This window comes from Neodiprion pinetum, chromosome 6, assembly GCF_021155775.2.
Source record: "Neodiprion pinetum isolate iyNeoPine1 chromosome 6, iyNeoPine1.2, whole genome shotgun sequence".
Classification (NCBI taxonomy): domain Eukaryota; kingdom Metazoa; phylum Arthropoda; class Insecta; order Hymenoptera; family Diprionidae; genus Neodiprion; species Neodiprion pinetum.
In genome coordinates, this window is record NC_060237.1 from 25,779,519 (window position 1) to 25,804,506 (window position 24,988).

Below are 24,988 nucleotides of genomic sequence, written 5' to 3' on the forward strand. Positions count from 1 at the left end.
GTCTTTCAAATACAGACTCAATATCGTTACGGTACAAGTACGGCAACAGGAGCACACAGTCGCATTTTATGTCTTATATAATTGCTGCTTCCACTGGTATAAGATACAGTATGCGGAATCAACAGGCTTCCGCCTTTCTTTCGTTAAATCGACTCAAGTACGGGATTTTAGACGGTAATTTGAGGTATTTACCTCATATTCTAGGCATTTGTACAAAATCGCGTAACAAGCCCGATACGTTCATTGCCAAATTATATACGCTTCAGTGTAATCCGTAACATTGTTTTACAACTTTTGACGAGGCTGCACAGCTAATGGCTTCGATTCACCGGGTTTCATTGATGCGTAATATTTATACATCGAATCTCTTCCCATGCATTTATTTTTCTATTTCACCTGCGAACATTTCGAGCATCCTGATCCTCGCATATCGTCGATGTGTAAAAAATTGGCACCGAGTCTTTTTTCCCTTCCAGTATCAATTGCACTGGCACTGACCAACAGATTAAAAAAAAATCTGGTTAAATGCTCAAATTACGATCTATATAAAACTTCCGAGGTCTTTGGCCATTATTTAATTATTTTTCTGTTATACTTTGCGCTCTAGACTTCTTGACCTCTAATATTCCTGTAATACAATCAGGCAAAAAAAATGTCCTGATGGTTTTAGATTTTTTTCCAAATCCATCCTTGTGTATCATGTTAACATTACGGTTTCAAACGGATCGATTTCTCAATGTCAAAAACTTCATTAGATCTTAAATGTGACCTAAATTCTGTTCCTAAACAGTGGGAGATGTTTGTTTGATGTTCTAATAACACCGTTACATCGAATGGCGTGCTTAACATTTGACGGACGATGCCGCGCGTAGCTAAATGTAGTTCAATTCGTGACAGTAAGAAACTTTGAGCGATGATCCCGGGATGTATGATAAATTAATTCGGGGCTCGCGTTAACCGCTCTTAAATCCTTAAAGAGCATCTTCGCTTACCTATTCGACATTTTTATGGTATTTTTTTTTTGCGGTCACGCGTCGGCGTTTGTTTTACTCTTTTTGCACAAGCATATTCGTGTATGAGAATCATAAATTTCAGCTGTTGATAGTCAGTAAAAATTTAATTTCATTTGTTTTTCACCGTCATTCTTAAGAATCGTAAAGACGAGTGAAAAACATTTAAGAAAAAATCTGGAGCTCAATTTACTTTCACTTATCATCAATTAGCTCACGAAACACTTAGTGGTTCAATTTAAATAAGCTTGACACATTTCACGGAGTAATTTCATCTCTTCATTTTTGTTCTTTGCTATCTTAATGTTTATCATCGGAAGAGAAACTAATGAGTTCGTTATCCGTTGATCGGAGATAACTATAAATTAATGGTTATTGTCGATCGTTGTAATTACTGATTCGAATCGTATTCGTGTCAAGTCAAAGTAAAGTCACTCATCGTCGAGACTATAGGCCGACATGTCTCGTATTTTTATTACAGTGAGACAGTTCGTTCATGTAGTCTAAAATTGTTAATTTCACTTCAAGCGCTTTTCTGTTTTAATGGGTGCAAAAGACGACACCCTGGCAAATACGTAAATGAGATACATGACAAAATTTATTTCAATTTAATTCCAGCGTGTTTTGAAAGCGATAAAAATTTTTGTATTAAATTAAAAGAGAGAGCCGGAAGAGCGCTGTACGTGAATTAATTTTTTTACAGATAAAATTCGAGGATCATAGTTTTGTATATTACACCCATAATTTAACAGTGCCTAAAGAGCACTTGATTCCTGTCTTGAATCATTCATTCTGAAGTATGCGTTGTTTCGATATACTTTTTGCCAGTGCTCTGCTACTATGACGTTCTATCAGCAGAGCAGTATAAAAACGAAGTCTCTCGATAAACAAAAAAAAAAAGAAGAAAATCTTGAGCACCCAAATTCTTATTAGGTCACGTAAGAAGAATTTAAATAGGATTTAATCACGCTACAACTTTTGGTAGGCTTTCTTGATCCAGCTCTGCAGTTACTATCCACTTAGTTAAACTAGATATGGCTTCTTCGTATGACTGAGTACATAGGAGTTTAGCTACGCTGTTATAAGCGGTTGATGAAAATACTGCAAGGTAATAACAGTCATTTCACTCCCTACATGAATGGCCTAGCTGTAGATTGAATACAACGTTTATTGATTACCCGGAGTGTTGCACAATTATTTATGGTCACTGTCACTGCCAGCGAATGCAGACCGTTCATTCAAACCGAGGTAACGTTTCTCCACGCGTTGTTGATAAGAAAGTTACTAAGTCCTGAAATAATGTTGCATAGCCAAGTTCTATTCGCACCCTTCGCACAGCCTCGGTAATACGCGACATTTAGTCACCGCACTGCCGCTCATTACCCGCATGAGCCAATTACGTGAGAAAGAAAGATGCCTGTGATTATCGCGGTGAGAGCCTCGTGTCCATTGTCGTGTAGTGATTTTACAGAAAGGATGAAAAAACAAAACGATCATTAAAGCAACCTGAAATTTTTCGTTACTCTGCACTCAGTTTAATTCTGTAATTGCGGTTTGTTTCCAACGCGTACAACTTGTTGCGACGTCGCCGATTTACCACTTTTTATGCGGTTTCGTATGTTTCTGTCGAATACCGGTGAAAGGTATCGTTAGAAGGTATATATTGTATGCATCACGTTTTAGAATTTCTCTTCTTGGGTTTGCACTCTGATAAACGGAAATTTCTCTCGTTAGATGATGATCGCAGTTATTTTACACACCATAGACATGTGTATGTTTAACATTTTTTTCATTCTCAACAAGAGAAGGCTGCTCCGTCTTCATTGTATGATTTTTATAATGAAGAATTATCGCCCTTGGAATACGATTCGACCTTCTTGAGATCCCGATGAATAAGTAATCTAAAAAATTGTTGCGTTGCCTTGAAGTGACCGCAGAATTTTTGCACGAAGTAAAACGCCAAAGATACGCACCATTATGAAAAACAACAACGTTTAATCAGTAAGAGAAAATCATGTACAAAAAGATAACATAATTAGTAACAAAATTATCAATAACAGTACAACACTTCATCAAATATATACAAAACAATAGATGTGTAAAAACTTAACAACCAGAACAGACATCGACCGATGACTTCTCCATGACTTTAGGGCCGATTCGTCAAATCACAAAACGTATACAAAAAAAAAAAAAAAACAGGAAAACAAACTACAATCTCCTCTCACATATTTTACAAAAATTTAATGGTGATGACCACCGCCGCCTCCGCTTTTTGCGTGGTGATAGATGGTCTTGTAGACGGGAATCCTGATTGGATAGGGCTTGAATACAGGCACAGGAATGTGCTTTTCGATCTTGATTGGCACGTGCTTCTCAACGGCGACTGGAATGTGCTTCTCGACTGGATAAGGCACCTTCTTCTCGACGGGGACAGCTACGGTTTTGATAACCTGAATCGGCACGGGTTGGGATACCGGAACTGCGACCGGGTAAGGCTGCGGAACGCCAACAGCAACCGGGTGAGGAACGTTGATTTTAACCGGCTGAGCGACAGGCACACCTGGAAATCGATCGCAACAAATACATCATATCGCGAAAAAGAACCCTCCGGAGTCATTTTTTCCCTGACCAAATCTCTCGAGGATGTAAAGCTGTCCTTAATCCTCACCGATTTCCTTGTACACCGGAACCGCAACGGGCTTCGTCACTTCCACGTGCTCCGAGACTGGAACGCTTTGCACGTAGTTGTGACCGCCGTCCAGGGAAATTCCGTGACCGCCCCCCTCGCCTCCGTGGCCTCCGTGATCACCGCCGAAGTTGTCAAAGGCGGCGTATCCTTGACTCTCGCCGAAGCCTCCGTGGCCACCGCTGGCACCAAAGCCCTCGAAGCTCTGACCTCCGTGACCTCCGTAACCTCCCTCATAGCCACCACCGGACTCTAGATGGCTGATGGATGCTTCCGATCCTCCGTGGCCTCCCAAATCGTAGCCCCCGCCCTCGCTTCCGGAACTTAAATTCTCGTAACCGGATCTCATGGATATGTGCTGACCGTTGGCGTCGGACGATAATGCCTGAGAATGATACTCGGGCTGGTATTGATACGGGTGATAAGATGGCTGCCAGGGCGCGGCGGCCGCCAGCGATAGGACGGAGAGTAAAAGTGCCTGGAAGATAAGAGGACAATTCGTTATTCGTAATTTTTTTTACAAACTTTAGGTAAAACTTGAGGTTTGGTTGAACGGGATTGAATGTTTTGTTCCGATGAGAGTGAAATCAAGTTTTTTTTACTGTGCACGGTTTTTCCTCTTTTCTATACGAATCATGATCGTTCATCGGCTTTACTCACGATTCTGTTCATGGCTAGGGACTTGAACTTTCGTTGAGCACTAAGGCTGCTGTTGTGATGTGAGCCGCTTCTACGACTGATACAATTTCGATCATTTCTCGTCTTAATATACCGGGGAGCCTTTCACTGCTACGGTATTTATTTTGTCCCGATTGTATACGTCGCCGTCTTTCTTTCAACCGCGCGCAAATCTTTGCCGATGGAATATACCGTATCTTACATTGGGTGAGGAGAACTATAGACCAGGCTTTGAACATCGAGGAGGAAACGATTGTCCGACAATTTCAAACCCGTGCTAAGAGAGCGTGTTCCACGCTCCGGTAAAGTTTTGTTCAACTATCCTCTCTTCCTCGGTATTCAGACAGTTTTCAATACTTTTCAGACGCTTGTATCGCGCCTCCCTCTTCACTTAAAGTATACTCCATTCTTGCACTTTAGCATAAGACTATCGTGCATCTTGCAGTATATTATGATCCAAAGACGCGTAGGTACCGGAAGCACTTTTACTATTAACGCAATTCTCCTTTGAATACAAACCATGCATAGAATCCTTTTACTCTCGTTTACACGCTGGGTGAATAATGAGCGCCGAATGACTCGTGATTTTGTTATTTATATACATTTGATAATTAAACCGGTCCCGTAGGTTTTTCTAACCACAAATCCATCCATTTAATGAGTTAATTCGACGCGCCGAGCTGTGATACAAAAATATGGTTCAACTCGTCTCGTAAAGTTTTTGAACACACTCACCGATTCACGTGCTCTCAAATTGTGGCTTAAAAATCTCAAAAACAGTCCTCACAAATTTTTAGAATGCTTAAAAAAAAAACCTGACGTTGAAAGGAACTACCAATGAAGAGTTCTAGGAATCTCTAGACGTTTTCGGCCCATCAAGGTCAAGGCGTCGAGGGCTTGGTCCATCATACTAATCACTCGGTACTCCGCGTTTCACAGACAGCTAGATATTATTCAATTCTGGATCCGAGTGTCGAGTTATTTAGTCCACCACGTGTAGAGAGCATGACGGGTTATTTTTTTCTATTACCGTCTTCAGAATCACTTTGATGTGTTGATAATTAAGAAACGGAAAAGTCAGGGGAAGTCGATGATTAATTATACCAGAAGAGCGTGTATAATACTGGTATCATACCATTCTGATGTACGCATCCATCTCTGCCAATCAACAATTTTTTACTTCAGGGTATCGAAAACTAATAATCTTGACCCGATCATTGAGATACATTTCCATGGCTGGCAGTTTTCGATCAATAAGCTTTCTTACAAATGTGCTCCATTTTCAATGAAGATAGTTTACTCGTTTTTTTTTAACGAGTTCCACATCTGGGAGTGAAATTTTCATCAATTTCTACACCGTACGCAAATTTTTTTTCTTATTCTTATAGGGAAGTAAATCAGAAAGAGTTTCTTTGTATAATTATATTTAAATTAACTTTTTATTTCGTAAATCAAGTATAACAGTATGTACAAAATTAATACGTATCTTAACACTAGTTATGCTATTACGCACGCATTCAAAGAACGGGTGTGTAATATGGTCATGGCTTAGCAGTGTGTATAAACGTCACACACTGATTGTGAGTTAATGAAAAGGCGACGAAAGGCGGCGGTCCTGATAAATCACGCCTTTGGTACGTTCGTCGAAATATTATCCCTGCAGCTCTAATCATATATGCTAAAAATGAGATGCATGCGTTCAAGTTACATAAACAACAACAACAACAACGAGTCATCGGGAAAAGTAAAAATAAAAAAAATTAAATGACAAAAACAACAAACAGACAACAAACAATCCAAAATGTTTCAAAGAACAAAACGAGCGATGGACTCATTATTCATGGCATTTAATGATGACTCCATCCGTGACTCTTGACTCTGTGGAACACGTGCTTGTAAACTGGGATGTGTATGGGGTACGGTTTTTCAACTGGTACCGGTATATGCTTCTCGATTTTAATTGGAACCGCCTTCTCAACTGGCACTGGGATTATCTTCTCCACTGGATACGGGACTTTCTTCTCGACGGGTACAGCGACCGTTTTTACCACGGGAACGGGTACCGGATGTGCGACGGGAACGTGGACCGGATAGGGTTGCGGTACCCCGACCGCTATGGGGTGAGGAATGGCTATGGCGACAGCCTGGGCGACGGGAATACCTGAAAAACGAATTTTAAATATTGGCGTCACTGCACGTGTCCATCCGCATCAGATATACAATAAGTATATTTGAAAATTCTCCGAGCTGTTACCTATTTCCTTGTAAACGGGAACGGCGACTGGTCTGGTCACTTCGATGTGCTGACCCAGCGGTATCGTTTGAGCATGGTGATGCTGCACTTGGACTCCCCCGTATCCTCCACCGTAGTTGGATTCGATGCTAGCTGCGCCTAGTCCCCCGTATCCTCCTCCGTAGTTCGATTCGATGTTTGCTCCATGGAGTCCGACGTTTCCTCCTCCGACACTGTATCCTATGCCCTGACCGGTACCGTATCCACCCCCGTATCCGACAACTTGACCGCCTCCGTAGCCTTCCAGTCCTGAGCCTCCGTAGGAGCCGTAAGACGCTGTTTCCTGATGCTGCAAGCTCCCCTGGTTGTAATTATCCAGCCCGCCGAGGTCGGCGGCTCCGTTTCCATGATCGATATTGCCGTACGAACCCGATGAGCCGATTCTGTTGAACGAAATCGACGATTAACATCGTTGAAATTTATATTCCAAGGTCGTAATTAACCGCTAATAACACCCATAACACACCACGCGTGTCTACGCTTAACTACGAATTATAGTACTCGTAATGGTAACATGAGCAGAGATTTATTTCACTCGGTGATTTTTTTACACCTAATATCGTTTAGCTCGTGGCACGTGCCTCTATGCAAATGAATCATAATTCTGTTTTTTATTGCCCGTTTCGTTTATGATTTACATATGTTATGACCTGACAGTTATTCGGTAGAAATCGAGAGTCGAATGACACGATTCATTTCTTCTTTTTACAGTATGAATTTGAGAATATTTTTACGATCAATTTATAAACTTACCCTTGCCAACCTCCGGTGGAATAATCACTGGCCAGACTGCAGGTCGTAACTAACAAGAGAACTGCGACAACCTGAAAGAGTATATATTCATGAGTACAATACCGTTGAATGCAAAATTCTCATGCTGTACGGATCTACGTCTGAATTCGATCTAATGACAACGGTCATTCTTCCTTAGGGTAGGTTACAGCGAGTGAATAGGTTGGCGACAGAAGCTGATCGTTTTACTTTAGTGTTCAATTATCTCAAACATAACGTTGAGGAATGCAGCGTCGTCGAAAAAAGCGTGGTTGAATTAACAATGTCCGAGCGTGTAGCGAGCGAATGAGTAGATCGGTGCAAAAAGTTGAAACATTTAGAGCAGCTTCCCTTTCGCCGGTTATTGGTTATACTATCTCTTGGCTCCTATATGCATAGCGCATACTCTCGGTAAGAATCAGCTCCTTTCGCCAGTCGCGAAATTTTTCGAGCAAACGTATCACCGCGCGATCGTCGATCGGAATTCAACGACGTCGAAAAGATAATCGACATGTTTTCAGAGTTATTGGATATGTTTACTCACGGAAATGATCATTTTTCTTTGATTTAATGGGAAATATTATTCCAGATGAGTCGCCGATGGGACACTACAGTCACGAACCGATGAACCGTCGTTTTTATAGCGTAGCTTTCTCCCCTCTCGATCGGATTTCCGCTCTGCGAAAACCGGACTGTAGCTTATACCGAGCCGTCCGTTTTATTGGCGACGTGTTGCGCCCGCCTAGATGCCCTAGTCGTATCTTCACATGTGTCTCATTGACTTTTGATATCGCGAGAAAATGCTTCAGTCATTTTACCCGACGATCATCGAACTCCTCGGGATCGTTGCGGTTCCGACTCGAGACGGAATCGAAGTCGTCAAGATCGAATAATGCCTTCAGCCTTTGTGTAATGCAAAGAGGTGAACGTCGGTCGTTCTGCGCTTGAAACGAAAGTGTTTTCCTTTTTAATCGTGTTTTTCTTTTTATTTTACTTACAGGCAAGTACTCGGCAACGCCTTGCTTGCTTGTTTGCTCGTTTGCTCGTTCCGCTTGTCCGGTGAAATGCAACAAGAATCAACGACCATCGATGCGCCCGATGGTATCATTTGTATTCGATATTATTAACAGCGATATTCATAATAGACATATTATACGTTTATGATCACTTTCGTTCTTCCTCACTTCGGGAAATCTATTTCGATGCGGTATAATTTCATTCGGCGATACATCAAATGATAATCATCAAATGAATTCCATGAGAGAATTAAGAAAGTGCTATTATCTCACTGTTGGAGAAACGCTTCCTTTGGAAGAGGCTCGCAGTGGGATGAGTTAAATATTTCAGTCCGAAAGTCCATGTAGTAGATTGATCATAATCTTATAATTTGAATTTTACGGTGAACAGCAATTAATGATACTATACCGCGGGATGTGGAGCTGCTGTTGAAAGTTATGGCTTTATATCTCTGCGAGGTTTAATTTAATGTATACCCTTTTATTTCGTAACCGCGACAGCTATAACTGAGTATACTGCCCTTGTAGAAACGCTTCCTGTTATGAAAGTTTGGAATTTCCGAACGCTTGACACAATCGTGTATATCAGGTAGGTATGTTCTCCATATTTCGAGTCGCTGGATGTATAAATTATAATCGCGAGAAAGCCTCCAAGATTTTAAACGGAGAGTCGTTTATGTGGTTTCTATATCTTCCTATCCTTTCATTTGATTCTAAACAGAGACACACGTGCCGGGTTATTTGAAGTAAGAAACATTTACTTCAATGCGACAACGCGGAAAAGATCGTCAATTTGTCCCGAGGGTCATTTTAGTAACGATGTTAATTAATTGACGCGACGGTTTCGGCTTTGCGGACACGACGGTAATTTCCGGCAGGTAAAAGCCTTGCACTGCACGGCAAGTCGAACTTCCATTTGTGCGTATATATCTAGAGTGAGAACTCGTGGTGCAAAAAGTAAGAGGTTGCATAAAGAAAACGCCTCGGGCGACAGGTATAAATACGCGAATCAATGGCAATGAAAGTGCCGCTTTAGGTTGCTGACTGTTGCACTGACCAAAGATCAAAGGATCATCGACTCTTGAAATATAAAACGATGAAGTAATTAAGAAGATTGCGGTTGATCCCGTTACCATGAACTTCAACGAAAATCCGTCTCGGATTCACCTGACTTACAATTTCGAATACTCGTCATACCGTGGATGATGAATTGCCTTAGAATTGACGCAAGTTATGTATAATCGATTTATAACCGAATGATAATTGATTCGGATTTGAAGTCACGCAATCTGAGATTTCCTTCCAAACACGAGTGTTATTAGAGAGGAGTGTAATTTTGCGGAGACAGGGTTCTGGTCGGTGGCTAGTGAGAGTACCGGATGGGCGGTGAATGTCCAACACGGATGAAAGGAAAGTATGTAAAAATGATACCACGAGCAAATAGATCGAAAGAGATCAAAAAACCGCAAATGAAAGTACCTACGGCGGTCAGGGCTTCCAATCTGGTCGCCGTTAAGGAGGCGCGACTTTTCTGCTTGGTTCTATTTTAACGACCGACACTTAGATCCTGGCTCTCGGACACTCGTCCAAATCCCAGTACGAAAGGTGAAGCTTTTCACTCCCCAAATGATGTTCACCACTCGGGGATCCAAGTTGCAGGATTCTAATTCGAGGAGTAGCCGAGCTTCTTGATCGGTATTAAATTTTAGCCTCGTTCTATCAGTGGAGCGTTTTAGACAGCCTGAAACTGTAGAGCCGCCAAACTTAAGAATGTATATTGTACAGTGTCAAGACTTGCTCGATGATAGAATCGAGATAAGATGACATTAGGTGACTGGCAATTGGTCGATGAACTTATAAGTTGATTCTCCTGGTAAGGTGTTTCCGGTATTGAGCGCCTTGCCTGACGGTTCTCGAGTAGTGACCGTTATACTTTCACTGCAATTATCCACCGTTGTTAGAGCAATGTCATTACCTCACCTTTCCTTTAGCCTTGGCTGCGGTTAATCTGCTCTATGTATCCACCTCTGAATTTATCCCATCTTATTAATAATTGGATCAATTATTCGTCGATGATGTGGCCACGGGTCTTATAGTTAGCTGCCGTGCATCTATACATGGCTCGAAGCTGTTTTCCTTTGATATTCACCCGCGGCAGCACAGCGTGATGCCAATTTGTAACGGTTGTTTGTTTTAGTTTTTTTTAACACAAGCGTGTTACTCGCTGTGAGCTTGCGGCACCTGAAGAGCTCTTCACACAAGCTGCTCAAATCGCTAGTTCGTTGATTGATTGATCTCGAATAGACAAGGCTGTTGAAGGCACGAAATTTCTAAGGCAAGATCAAATTGAAAGTATTTGGACATCACGCTCATTTGAAGATACGTCCGTGAAACGCGGATCACGCTTTGATTCAGCGCGCCTGTCTAACCCAGCGTTCCATATTTTCCGGTGCTTACCTCTTGACCTTTGAATTTGCCGACATAAAAACATGCTGCTCTCTTTCAAAGTTTAATGCGACCAAACTCAGCGTGAACCTTTATTCGTCCCCATTCGGTTTGCTCCTTTTTTTGCCATCGGAATTGTGTCGAATGTCTATTTGCAAAACTTTCGAGGTAATGTGGTAACGCTTTTTGATTCGGAGCAGCGAGTGCTTCGCTGAATTTGATTGTGATGAAGAATAACACGTTAAATTGGTGGTCGATTAACTTTTATTGGTAACGAGTATAATATAAACATGTAAGTCAATATAAAAGCGCCTAACAACGGCCTTACACCATCACCACTTATTGTTAGCTTGTATTGGTAATTATTAAGTAGGTTGATTACATTGAATGCGTATAATCAGCAGTCTCTTGAAGTATTTTTTTAGCTTCTGAATAATTTCTTATCCGATCAGTACATCGGAGCATCGATTATCCCCATGGAGGATACGACGGTTTCTCTGCCGCTGCATGTTGCAGTGCGTTAGCGATGGCATTTTCCTTCGCTGCAACGATGTCCTTTTGCTGTAAAATAAAAGAAAACAGTTGTTATTACCGATTCATGCCCGTGACACTAGCTGAATAATTAGAAACATCTTACAATAATTGTAAGCGAATTAATGGAAAAAATGCCAACGCACCCTGGCTTCTTCTTCACTGATACTGATCTGTTTATCGACGTCTTGTTTCTTCAGTTCCGCGGCTGTGGCCGTGGCTGTTCTCTGGATGGCTGCAGCAGCGGCGGCTTCTCTGGCCGCAGCGACTCTTTGGGCAGCTGCAACCGCGTCCTTCAGGGTCGCGAGTCTCTGCTGGGAAGCAACCAGCTGTCTGGCACTGGCTCTGGCCTCGGCTATAGCATGGGCTGCGATTTCCTGGGACCTTTGTCGCGAAAATATTAGATGGTAACAAAAAGATGATTCATGTTTCAGGATCAAGTCAAGGAAACTGTACAGTCACCTGTGAGCCGCCTCTCTGGCGTTCGCCTCCTTGGCGATGGCGATCTTCTGCTGAAGATGAGCGGCCTGTTTGGCATCCGCGACTCTTTGCTGGGCCACAAGGACGTTGCGACTCGCATCCTTCGCCTGCTGGATCGCCCGAATCACTTCCGGCGGATAGGCGATGCTCGGTGTACCCATCGGGAGATCTCTCAACGCCTTTTAATTCAAACGAAAAGTCGAATTAATGCTGGTACGACCTTTTGCCAATCAGAAAAGCTGATTTTTCTTTCAGTCTTTTCGTCGGTATCTCTCGGGACCGTTCACTCACTTGGAGAGCGATGTCGTGAGTTGCCTGCAGCTGAATCTGACCCAAAGCTGCGTCAGGGCTGGCCCATCCATCAGCGGCGTAGCCGACAGGCGCCCATCCGCTGGATCCAAAGGCTGAAGTTCCTCCGAAGACGTCGTATCCTGGGACTCCGAAAGCTGAGACACCGCGTTTATCCTTGGGCTTGGAATCGGGGGACTTTTGGATCTCCGTAACGGCGACAGCCATTGAGACGGACAGGAGAATCTGTATGTAATATTTTGACATTACAAAAAGTATGGTTTGTATCAGCTTTTTATTTTCATAAATCTTGGCGCGAATTACCAATAGAGCGGTCTTCATCTTGCTGATACCTCGGTGATGGCACTGGCGACTTTATCCCGACGATCCGACCCTTATATACCGCAAGAAAGACACAGGGAAACACGCCCATGGTTGTTAACGTAATTACGGAGTTAATTAAAACTACGTATTACAGAGTTTTGCGTAAAAATACGGGTCCCTGTATCGGACAAATTATAGGCCTTGGCTTCCTACTGCAAAAGATTGGGTGATGCCTTTCGCGAATACCTCTTCTGCTTGTGCGTTACACGGAACTCGGAAGACAGCTGGTAATTTTAGATCATACCAACCTACACCTTATCAGATATCCACCTGCACCGTCTATCGGTAAAGTATATTATGTACTTATCCATTTTTATTTGTAGAGATCGTGCGAACCGTTTATCAAACCGATCAATGTTGGAGATAATTTAACAACCGTGGAGAAAGAGACTTACAATTAGAAAAGAAAACAGAGCTTTTAGAGAAAGTTTCATTTTGAAATACCCAATTTACAGTATAAAACGGAAGGGTTATTCCAGCAGAATTGAGCCGTATATGAAATGCGCTTATTACCGGGTTTGGTTGAATTTCTTGCCAAGTTTTTGTTTTCAAATACGAACCTCGATTAAGGACATCTCGAAAATTGTTATTTTGTTTGTTATTTGGTATTATAATTAACAGCGAACAAAATGTATGGTCAACTTGCATTTTATTTCGTAACAAAAAAAGTATTAATATTACATTTTTCTAGTCATACTCGCTCTGAACGCTTGTAGGATCACTACAAGTGTTTTCATGCCGCATGAAACATATTTTCAAAACATCAGAAAATTTTTCATTAGATTGGGTGAAGCTACACAGCTGTAAGATTATCAGGAATTTCATCAAATATCATGACAGCTGTCTATATTTATATTCATCGATTTTGCACACAGAAGCACAAAGTTAGCTAAATTTTAAGACTAGTTCGGATTCTTAAGAACGAAATTATAATTTTTTGCTACAACGTCTTGAATATTTTACTAGAAAGTCGAATTCATGTAACTCGAAAACAAAATCTTTCAATGCGCTATAATATTTCGGGAGTAATTTTTTACCGATATTTTGAACTCGCAAAAAGAGTGGTCGAAATCGGCAATTATCTGCTCAACCAGTGGCAAGGTACCGCTGGAACAGCCCGAGGGTAAAAACTTAACACATTTGTAAACATACCGAGTATATAATATACAACAAATTAACATCGTACGTGGCTTTCGATTTCCTAAGCATTTTTAATCGAGCCATATTGTCTTGAAGCCTAAAAGAGTCGAGTGAAAATGGAATTTAGCATTTTTTCACCCTTTCGAACGAGAGCATCCGTCGTCACTCGAGGCGTTGATTATAAGCCCAGACTAATTTGGTTCTGTGGTTCGTCTCGCTGTGGATTAATTACAGTCTAGTGAGGGTTATAATTATGTTGAATCTACCGATTAGATCCCGGTCAGATCATGCACGATTTTCGGGCTGCTTGGATCAATCGCGAACGCGTCAAAACTGAACGAGGAATCCGGTTGTGCCAGAGTTTTTACAGCGGTACTTGCGTGGCCGTGATAATCGCGGGATTCCGGGGCCTTTTTGTTGTCCGACTTCCATGCACTTCCGGTCGAGTAAGAATAAGAGTCACCCTTTTCGTATCCGTTGTCGTTCTCCGGCGACTTGTAGGACGACCTACTCGATTTAACGTAAGATTCCTTCTTCGGCGACTTCTTCACTGCGGAATACGAGTCTCCGGTGGGACTCTTTTTGTACTTCGAATACTCTTGGCTCTTGGGACTCTTGTAGCCGAATGAGTCTTCGTGAATTACCTTCGGTGATCTATTGTAGGATCGGACGTTCGACCCGTAACCTTCGCTGTCACCGCTCTTCGGACCCTTTCGGTACTTTTGCGACGAGTGACTGCCGTAGTTTCTGCTCTCTTCGGGCTCTTCTTCGTGGGCCTGATGACGAGACTCTTTGGACTTAGAGTTGTACCTTGTAACAGGTTCGGTGCCTTCGATCTCCGGTACCTCCTTTACGTGGACGTATTCTGGAGACACAGATCAGATGATCAGTTCGAGGATAATCGTCATTCAATGAGAACCGAATCTAACGTATACTCGGAAAAATTCGTTTCCTACTTACTACTCTGCGGGAGTTCTCGTTTGTACGAGTCTTCGAATTCCTGTTCGAAATCCTGCCCGTAGGAATTAAACGCCGCGAGTTCTCCTTCTTCCTCCGCTTGCTCTTGTCGCTCGTTCTTCCGGCTCTCTTCTCCCGGGTACTCGTACCTGCTTGGTCTGGATTGCGGTGATCTGTAATTGGCGTGGTGGGTCGTTGAGTGCCCGTCGTAGTCGTCATCGTCGTCGGCAGACGAGTGGTGATGATACCTCGACGACGGTCCGTCGTCTTCGGCTTCTTCGTCCGACGAAGGCTTTGAGTACCTGCCGAATTTATCCTCGTACGACTCGAAGGGGTAACCGGTGGACGGCTTGAAGTCACTTTCCGCGCTGGACTCCTTGACGTACGATCCGCGATGCGGTGATTCGTCCTCTACGTCATCGTGCTGAGGACCGTACTCCCTCTCGATCGCTCTGTAACCTGGAAAAATAACAAATTAGAACCAATCCAAGGAGGTGGTAGTTTTTTGCCACGTACCCTCGTCCACTTCGTCCTCGTCAAAATCGTGCGGGTCAGGCGCGGGCGGCTTCTTCTTCTTGATTATTTCAACGTCATCGCGATTCTCTCCCAAGGGTCTACCGCTTACCGAAGGGTGATGAACGACGGAAGATACTGGACGAATAACTGGTACGGCTGGTGCTGCTGGCGCTGCTGGTACTACTGGCAGAGCTGGTTTCCCGCCGAACTGGAGTTGGGGTTGACTCTTGATGTGCTGGTAGCTACCTGCTGCGGGTCTTTCCTGGTTGTAACCTAGTCCAGTGTTGATACTGGCACCCTTGTACTGTGGGAACTGAGGACTGCCATTGGCGCTCTTTACGGGAATGACTTGAGGTTGACTAGGTTGTTGGTTGTTTAGGAACGGCAGAAGATTCGGCGTCAAGCTCTTGGTGAAGTCGGCAAGGAAGTTGAATTCAGTTTGCGCTTGAGCTGGCGAGGCGGTCTCGAGAGCAATTGGCTGACTGTGGATGACCTGAGCAAAGCCCGGGAAGTCTTTGGCGCTTTGCAGCTGAAGAAGTGGTAGCGGTATCTTCTTACCCTCGAAGTCCACGGTCACTGGACCTAAACTGGCGCTCTGCTGGACAGCCGGTATGAAGTTGGAAGCGCTTTGATGGTACGGTGCGTACATCTGCGAAAAATCTGAACTCCTCTGCTCCGGAATATTGGTCTTTGGAGCGTTTTGCTGAACTTGGGAAGATGCGGCTAGAGCTGGACTCGGCTGCAGGAAGTAAGGTGAGGCTTGGGTATAGCTCGTTACTTCTTGAGTCGGGTAAGAGAATAAGCTCGGATCGATGTAAGACACCGTCTGGTGATTTGGCGCGTAAGTCACTTGGGACTTCTGGGCTCCTTGTTGCTCGAATGGCGCCTGCAAGAATCCGGCATTCTGCTGATTTTCAACGGGGCTAGCACCAGTGGTAAAAATCGTGTAGTACGGGGTGTTGAATATTCCTGCACTTTGGATCTGACCACTCTGGGCATTCTGGGCCTGAGATAGGCCAGTCAAGGGTTTCGCGTTCTGGAACCTACCGAAGTTCGGTGCGTTCTGAGCAGCCACTGGTTGAATTTGAGGCGTGAACACCGCCGTGTATCCGGAGTTCTCAGCCTGATTTGGAATCCCGTGATTCTGTGGAGCGCTGTACCCGACATTTCCGTAACCTTGTCCAGCATTTCCGTTATAGTTCTCTTTAGCCGCCGTGTAACTTTGACTGGTATACGGCGAAGCTTGCTGAGCACCGGCGTTCTGGTTGTTGTAAGTTATTTTTTGGTCGTAGATTTTTGCGGGGGAATACGCGGCCGTTGATTCAGGGCTGCTGCCCTGCTGAATGTACTGGCCACCGATCGGACTCGCAGCAGTGGGACTCGTGCTTGGATTAACCGATTTTGACGGATAGCTGTTCTGGCTGGCCCAACTCTTTGTTCCAATTTGAACGATCCCGCGTTTCAACTTTGGTCCAGTTGCTTCTGCTACGTCAACCGATGATGCCACCGATGCTGTTGGTGATCCTGTAGAGGCAACCGCATCGTTTGATGCCGCTGCTATCGCAGCGGCGAAGAGAAGCGCTGCACTGTAAGCCTGCAACAAATAAACGGTCGGTAATATTTATCGCAAAAGGTGTGTCACGGTTTTTTTTTTTTTTTTTATAGCGTTAGTGGATTAAGACGAAGAGTCGAAATTTTGAAATCACGCGGTGGCGAGAATTTATTATCTATGCGTCTTGCGCATGTTGTTGATGACACTTCAATATATCCACTTATATCATTATATCACACAGGTTCGGGAGGCCGAAATGTTGAACATATTTTGTACAATCTACCCCAATGCGAATTAACAGACATTGCCGAGGTTGTGAAATACATTTGCTTTCAACGTACCAGCATAGTACCCATTTTCGGATACCGTACAGTTCAATCGCTCGATGCCAACTGGCGTGATTCGTTATTTCAGGCTCTTTTATATTCGAAGACAACTGATGCGGATCGACTGAGCACAAGAGAGACTTTTCTAAAATGTATAAAAACGGAGAACCTGAAAAACCGCCGAACCTCCCTGCCGTGCCGCGCCGCACCGTCAGATTACGGACGAGTTGCGGACAGCATGCCTGTCATCACAGTTGCCGAGTCCTTAAGGCGCATGAGGTTGTATTAAAAAATAAATTCTTCCATGACTAATGAAGGTTGCTCACCTGCCGTGCTGAGAAAGTTGTGGGCAAAATTTTTATTTGCTCCACTCTACGTCGCATTATGTGCCGTATATTCAATTTTATCCACCGTCAGATTTAAAAAAGGTTTTTCTTTCTCTCCATTTGCACGTTCGGACCATAATTGTGCGTTTGACTCTGCCTTCGTGTCGGTGATGAAAATTTCTTTTGCTACCGGAAATTGCGAGTATAAATATATTTGCTGATAAATTTTTTCATTCGGTTCGCGTGTTCGGCCTTGCGTGACGTTATGGTATGTTATACGTGGGTATAATGTACTCGCCAATAGTGACCAAGTTCAATTTTTGTTCATATTATAATCAACGTCTCAGCCGATTGATCCCGTACAACAATATTTCACGCTTTTTCTAGATCCGTGTTTTCGATTATCTCTTTCTATAACGAATACAAATGTCATCGTTGAAACTCTGTCACCATTCCTGTTTGTTAGTGATTGTCAAAGCAATTCTCTTTTACAATCATGAGCTCATTTAACGCTCTCTCTTTCCATCGTTGTGCACGTTATACGTGTAGATTGACACAAAACCTTTCAGCCCTCTGTTTTGGTGGCACGGTATCCGAAGATTGGTATCGATCGCAATGATGACACATTGATAGATTGGATGGAGTAAGATATTGAGTAACTTTGACTGGCGAATAATCTGTTTTAAGTAAAAAACGTGCGCGATTGCTAGGCTATAGCCAAAGTTACGACATAACTGGAATTGTCTTTCTGATCTACTGTTACGAATACCATTGAACCTAAGAAATATGTGGTATTGTGGTCACGGAGCAGCGATCCACTGAAATGCTTATTACCCAGAATCCAAGGTAGATAGATTTGGAAAGAGAATGTGGCACTCGAAGACTGAAGTCATTTTAGCTTTTTCCAGTAACTGCAGAATGCAGTTACGCTCTATGAAAGTGAAAACTAACTTGATTCGTGAAAACAAACACGTTCGGGTAATTTAACTTAGCGTTAACCCCGCATCTACTCAATTAATTTAACGTTGTTTGTCATTGATGATTACCTATTTGCATACCGGCCGCAAGAAGTGAGAGCAGTATAAACAACAATCGATACTCTCGTTTTTCATGACTTGCATAAATGATTGTCATGTTCGTTTAGTCTATTCCGGTTCCTTCAATTTTCACTTTTAACGCAATCAATTTCTCGCGATCGAACGGCCGACGAAATTACTCGAGGTTAAAATGAAATTTACACCGAGTATTTCTGGGAAACCGTGATAGGAATTTCCCATTGGTTAAACAATCCTATAAAGCTCATGTTTTTTTTATTTTCATTGGTTACCTTATGTACAAAGCATTAGAGTATAAATCATAACAAAATAATTCAGTCAATATAATCCATCGGGATGTCCTAATTCGAGCTTAAAACTAATCGTAAATTCTAATTGATAATATTGCGTACGTAAACGGAAGAAAAAAATACAGAAAATATTCACTACTATAAGATAATTTGTACGTCGCGTTTTCATTTAGTCAGCAGTTTCTGCTAATATTATCGCGATCGAGAATTGAAATTTAACGAGTTCTGTTAATTCTACTCAAGGTCTGTGTGTAATCGATTGAACAATAAAACAAATATTATATTGTAATTGCAAAGTAGCGCCTCGTATAACACTTATAAAATTGCAAATGCATTGGCAAGCAACAGTTGCGAAGCACCGTTTCTCAAATATTTGTTTTATCGACTCGTCACGCGATTTTGTCAGGCTCACCTTGAATCGCCAAATTTCTAGCAAGTAAAAGACTGCGCTCAAACAATCAACAACTACATAACGTAACGTCTAAATTATTCATACAATCTATGCGACAGTATAATTAATTCACACGCAGCAGCTATTGAACCCCGCTTTTTTGCGTTCGCGTCGAATTCGTGTTCATCGCCTCAAAAATCTTGAGGTCCGATTTTCCCTCGAATGTTTTTGATCTCTCTGTGGGAAACTCGGCATTCCTCTCATCCCGACGCTCCGTGTCGTTTTGAGACCCCCTTTCTCCTTCCTCCGCTATTCCTTCCTTCTTCCCGAAGTGATACTTCGTATTTCCAGCCGGCAGCCGTTTGTTCTTACGTAACAATCCCATCAGGTTGTGCGTTCTCTGGTGGTTGAAATCGAAGTTGTGAAAGCCGGGCTTGTGGTAATCATCGGGGACCGGACTAGAGGTGGTAAGGCTGGGGTACCTCGAGTTCGGAAAACTTTGTCCTCGCAGTCCTGAGTATGAGGTTTGATAATCGGCTTCGAACTCCTGGATTTCGTGATTGAACGACGTAGGTCTACTCTGGAGAAATTCCTGCCTCGGAGTATCAAAGCTGGAACTATGGTGAGCTACGTTGCTCGCGGCTGCTTCTATCACCACTCCAGGACGTCGCGGTCTGCCAGGATATTTCGACTTGCCGCTATCGGAAGCCGGCAATTTGGGTACCCGTCTTTTCTTGGAAATCGGCTCGTTGAACGGGCTCTTCGAGACGAATGCATTCGGCTTGGGTGGTGTCAGGAATTCGTGGATAAAATCTACCTGGCCAATATCCGGGTCAAAGTTAAACTCCGGATGATTCAGGTCCGAGATTGTGGGTCTGGTTAGGTGGATGTTTGGTTTATAGTAGAATCTGACCGGTTCCAGGGAGACTGGTGGTGATTGCTTGACTTCTGTGAAATCTGGCGTTTGAGTTGGGAGTTTTTCGAAGGATTGGACGTCCCCGACCTCGGTACCAGAGTTAGTGAAGTGGGCCTCCAGGATCTGCTTGCTCGGTTTGATGTCAAGAGCGGAAAACTTGACGTTGCGGATATCGTCGTTGAGCTTTGGGGACGTTGTGACGGTGGAAATGTCCGAACTCTGAGCCTTGTGATCGTTGTTCCATTTCTGCGTGTTGTATATCGTCTTCAGAGATTCTTTGAACATTTCCTCCGCGTATTTTTGCAGGTCAGAGGTGAGCTTTGGCTTGGAGATGAGATCGTTATTGGAAAAATACGAGTTCTTGTAGAAGTTACCGCCTGGAATCAGCGGCACCAAATTCAGTCCCTGAAGCAGAGGTTCATGGAAGTTGTATTTACTGTTCAGAGCTTTTTGGGCTTTCAAAGTTTCCGTGCTCGGTACAAAGTTTATCGGATTATACGTCTCGGGAGTGTTCGGTTTTGAGTTGGTCGTCGGCGATGTCTTCTGGTCATTGTCCTTAACTCCGCGTTCCGTCAATGAACCGAGGTAGCTGTGAGCCGAGAGGGGCCCAATGGTCGACAGATTCGGGACTCTGAGAGACGTGTCGAATTCGGTTGTAGCGAAGATTGGAAACGGGGTTGTTAAACTAGCCCCCCCAAAACCGTTTGATTTTTCAAACGTGTTCTTGAGCATGTGGTCAGGAAGACTCGGTCTGATATTAGGATTAAGAATCTCAACGTTTTTCGTTCCTAAATACTGGGCCTGAGAATCGCCTGCCTTTGCAAAACCCCCGTTGGCCAAAACTTGCACGTTAGGATTTCCCAGTCTGCTGGCCCTCAGGGCCTGATTCTTTTGCAGCTCTTTCAGCTGATTCAAAGTGCTCTCAAATATCTCATTCGCTACTTTGAGTATTTGCTGATTTTGCTCCTTGTAAGTCTGGGCGATCGCATTTGACGCCTGAGATATTTGTTCGACCTGATGATGCTGGTTCGAGTTTTGCACGCCTGCGTCGTTCTGGTTGTAGAAATTCAGCAAGGTCGGAGCAAGCTCGGCGCTTTGGGCGATTTCTTTTGTTTTCGGTAGCAAATTCTCGTGGCGAAAGGCTTGATAGAAGTTCTCTTGCAACTGAGACCTTAGATTTTGAGCGTTGATTTGATTCTGAATCTGATCACCAACTGCCAGACTAGCCGAGGCGAGATATTGCCCGTTTGATCCCGGGCTGCCAGTTTTTTTACCAATGTCTTCTGTCACCCTCACGTTTCCATTCGCCAGATAACTCGGTGTTGTCGAATAAGTTACAGCCGGACCGTGCACCATGTACAAATTGTGACCAGGTGGCAAATTTTGTCCTTGCAAACCGTGGTGGTTTACTTGAACGTTGTTGATGGGGGCAGATGGGCTGCCGTTTTGTTGGATATTTGCAAAAGTTTGCGGAGTAGGATGAGGGTTAAGAAACTGCGAATTGCTCTGAAGGTTTTGAATTTGATTACCGTTGGTAGTTTGATAGTTTTGTAAATTTTGGTTGGGATTATGCGCCGCGGTTTGAATCGGCGAATCGAAAGTGACAGGTTGTAGATTTTGATTAGCGTTCGAGCTTTGCTGGTAAGAATTTTGATTGCTTAACAAAAACGGGTTTCTCACATTCTGTCCGAATTTGTACGTGGTTTGATAACTTTGTTGGGGTATCAGTACGGTTTGTACGGGATTCTGGAAAGTGTTTTGCCCAACGATTACTTCCGGAACCGACTGTTGTATTTTGACGTTCGAATTATGAAAATTTGCCGTATTCTTTCCGAGATTATGTCCCAAAATAGTTTGCGGTGTGTTCAAAATTGGAGCGATAGGAGCGACCGTTGGATCGTTATTAAACGCGACAGGCGTTGCAGTGACGAAATTCTGCAAAACCGCATTCGACAAGTCAAAGCCCTGACTGTTGCCCAGGGCAGTGGCATGATCGAAATTCGCTACGGGAACGATGTTGACCTTTACCGGTAAAACAAGCTTCGGCTTTTCAACTTGATCAATTTCTATACCACTAGAGTGGGATATCTCGACATTCGGACTGATGTTCGCCCAGCTGTTTCCCTTAGATTTCTTGTTTTGGTTATTATAAAACCTCTGCTTCCCGGCCTCGGAGTCCGTTGCAGGTACCTCGTATCCTCCCTCGTCCACCTCTTCTTCCCCTATCGGACTCTCACTTTCTAGCCACGCATTTGGCTTCGGTTTATGGTTTCGAATTTTCGGCCTAAACCGAGTCCTCGGTCTTTCGGTCTCTTCGATGTCCACCGAGCCCTCGAAGTTTCTATGTTCTTTTGGGAGTCGAGTCGAGTCGACAACGTGACTTGGCCTTCTTCTCTGTTTCCGTAATCGCTTCGGCTTTTCCGTCACCTCTACGTACTCGTAATTCTCATCGGACAAGTCCCTCGACTCCTCGGTCTTCTCGTAGTGATGATTGCTCTCTTCCCTGTTGAATAGTGCTTCGTGCTCGAAGTAGCTCGCCGGTTCTTCGGGGCGAGGGATCAAATCGTCGTAGCTCTGACTCCCAGGCAATATGTTATCGAAGTCTGAAATCGTCTTGGCCTTCGTCGTCGAGTGTTGCTTTGCGTTTAGCCTCGGTGTGCGTCCGCTCTGGGAAGATTTCTTCTTCGGGTGTCTCTGGCGGTGAGTGACAACACGAGCTGCAGGAGGATTCGTTGGCTGGTTGTCGTAGTTTTGCTGCTGGTTCGTGTGTGAAATACTTTGTGTATTTTCCTCCTTCTGAGAGTTATAATCCAGGGTTTCCACGGGTGAAAAGGTGTTGGTGAATTCTTTGTACCCATTTTTACTCCGGTGTTCGTTCATTCGGTTGTAGGAGAAAAATTGATCATTGCTTGCCGCGTTTCTTTGGCTTTGAGGGCCAAAATTTTCACCGTAATTTATCCCGTTATAATTAGCCGTTTTCTTACCGCGTCCACTAACGTCGTCGAAATAATTTTTCTCCCTCTCGTGATTTCGCCGATCTTCGTAGTAGCGCGTTTCTCTATTATCATTAACTTTCTCTCTGTTACGTGAGTTTTGATTAGATCCGGTAAGGCTGTTGTAAAAATTCTGATAATCAGCCACGGTTGGAGTATGACTATTTATTTTCAATAATTCAAAGTCATCCGTCGAGTCCTGAGAGTCGGAGGACCTTCTGTTGGAAAACGGCTGAGTCAGGCTGAGGAAAATTCTCGCCTCGGTTGAGTAAAACGGATCATTTTCCAACGATTTCTCCTCCGGTTTCGGGTAACCCGGTTCTCTTATAAAAAGAGAGAGATGCTCCTCGGTGCTGAAATTTTTGTCAAGACGATTTTCTACTACGATAGTTTCTTCTTCCGCGGTTAGAGTATCGCTTTCCGGTGTTATTGGCACGAAACCGTTAGCATTTTCGTAACGAATCGTTGTGGCATCCACCTCTTGGAAAGGCCTCTCCAAGGTCGAGTGATTTGCGGTAATGTTTTGCAATCTAGCGACCGATTCTGCAGCCACTTGATCCGGTTCTTTATCAATATTAGACGAGTTTCTCGAGGCAGTGCTCCATCGGCTGGACAGTAGCAGGATCACAATCTGTGAAACGTTCGAAGGATTTTAACGCTATTTCGCAAATGAAGATCAAATAACGTCAATGAACGGTATTCGAAACCGCGGATCAATTGCGGAAGGATTAAATGAATGCAATTTTTCTTTTCTCGAATACCGAATTAAAACACGGTATGGATTAACGAAACTTACGTGACAAGAGAACCTTTTCCATGGCCACATTTTTTGACTAACAAAAAAAAAAAGAAAACAAATTTATCCGCACTTTTTCAAGCAATGAATCACACGATATTTTTTCCACACATTTATTCTCGTCGTTACTGCAAAACTATGAATTATCGGGGACTGAGTTGTTCATGGAAGAACTTTCTTGGGAGAACTGAGCCACACACGATGCGTACAATTTTCTTTATACACTCCGGTGACCAAGTGAAAAATATCGTTCTAAATATTATACTATATACTTCTCGCGTCTTTCCTAGGATACTTTCATTTGTGGCACGCGACTGACGTCGGGAAAATTTTGTCTCAATATCTCGACGAAGATCACATGTTCTCGCAAGTATCGGGAATCTTTTATTTGTCAAGTAGATCCAGCCGTCTCGATCGATACTTCAAATACCTGTAACTGCAAATTCACTGGACCCCATCTCCGCACTGTTTTATATCGTTAAACAAAAAAATATTCTCGGAATTCTGTGACTCGCATGACGCAACGTTTCCAGCCGAAGCGGTGAGTTGTGTAAAAGTTATTAAAAAGCGTAGGCAAATACGGTGAAAAAAATTTATCTTTACCAGCGTAATTTTATTCCATACAACGATTTGGCTACCAACGCTGAGCGATTTCCGAATCACCGTTTGCTCGCGTGGCTCGCTGCATCGCAAAGTTTTGGTCAATTATTTTACCGCGGTCAAGGAACTCCTACGCGCTCTATAACACACGTGTTATGCTCAGTGCGCGCGGCAGAAGCGTCGACACGATTTACACTTGAAAAATAACTTTATACCGCGATGAATATCGTTTAGCAACTCGCACACACGCATTTTACGGTCTCCACAAACAAACGGTGAAACATGATTTTTTCCAATGCACATTGTGCAGCTTCGACAACGCAACTGTAACAACGCCTTGCATTTTAATTGCCTTTGTCAGATTTGCAGAGATATCAACGGAGCTCGTGTTTGTATAACGTGATGTTAACTTGGCTTAATCGTTATTGCCGTTTCGACTTTTATTTTACACTCAATTAACGATAATTAATTACCCCTCTGATGCACTAAAGCATGTAAAAATACGTCGAGTGTTCAACTGTGGGTGCAAACGATATACGGGACAT

The 24,988-nt window shown here is 43.5% G+C and overlaps 5 protein-coding genes across 5 annotated transcripts; all 5 read right to left on the minus strand.

Annotated features, from left to right (window-relative positions):
• Positions 1–2,985: 2,985 nt before the first annotated feature.
• LOC124221290 (uncharacterized) lies at positions 2,986–4,471 on the minus strand. Its single transcript, XM_046631158.2, has 3 exons — positions 4,360–4,471; positions 3,682–4,177; positions 2,986–3,573 (listed from the first exon to the last, which is right to left on the minus strand). Exons 1-3 carry the CDS (start codon positions 4,369–4,371, stop codon positions 3,254–3,256), a joined length of 828 nt encoding a protein of 275 aa, XP_046487114.1. The 5' UTR covers positions 4,372–4,471; the 3' UTR covers positions 2,986–3,253.
• A 1,326-nt stretch (positions 4,472–5,797) lies between these two features.
• LOC124221291 (uncharacterized) lies at positions 5,798–8,072 on the minus strand. Its single transcript, XM_046631159.1, has 4 exons — positions 7,986–8,072; positions 7,424–7,494; positions 6,632–7,053; positions 5,798–6,538 (listed from the first exon to the last, which is right to left on the minus strand). Exons 1-4 carry the CDS (start codon positions 7,995–7,997, stop codon positions 6,225–6,227), a joined length of 819 nt encoding a protein of 272 aa, XP_046487115.1. The 5' UTR covers positions 7,998–8,072; the 3' UTR covers positions 5,798–6,224.
• Positions 8,073–11,232: 3,160 nt separating this feature from the next.
• Positions 11,233–12,558, minus strand: LOC124221293 (tol-Pal system protein TolA). Its single transcript, XM_046631160.2, has 5 exons — positions 12,526–12,558; positions 12,205–12,447; positions 11,896–12,092; positions 11,580–11,817; positions 11,233–11,463 (listed from the first exon to the last, which is right to left on the minus strand). Exons 1-5 carry the CDS (start codon positions 12,541–12,543, stop codon positions 11,371–11,373), a joined length of 789 nt encoding a protein of 262 aa, XP_046487116.1. The 5' UTR covers positions 12,544–12,558; the 3' UTR covers positions 11,233–11,370.
• Positions 12,559–13,217: 659 nt separating this feature from the next.
• On the minus strand, positions 13,218–17,138 carry LOC124221289 (uncharacterized). The gene is made up of 4 exons (XM_046631157.2): positions 17,092–17,138; positions 15,199–16,792; positions 14,686–15,141; positions 13,218–14,590 (listed from the first exon to the last, which is right to left on the minus strand). The coding sequence occupies exons 1-4, from the start codon at positions 17,104–17,106 to the stop codon at positions 13,995–13,997; spliced, it is 2,661 nt and encodes an 886-aa protein (XP_046487113.1). The 5' UTR covers positions 17,107–17,138; the 3' UTR covers positions 13,218–13,994.
• Positions 17,139–18,706: 1,568 nt separating this feature from the next.
• On the minus strand, positions 18,707–23,873 carry LOC124222334 (putative uncharacterized protein DDB_G0282133). The gene is made up of 3 exons (XM_046633154.2): positions 23,844–23,873; positions 21,966–23,678; positions 18,707–21,881 (listed from the first exon to the last, which is right to left on the minus strand). Exons 1-3 carry the CDS (start codon positions 23,871–23,873, stop codon positions 19,281–19,283), a joined length of 4,344 nt encoding a protein of 1,447 aa, XP_046489110.1. The 3' UTR covers positions 18,707–19,280.
• Between the last annotated feature and the right edge of the window lie 1,115 nt (positions 23,874–24,988).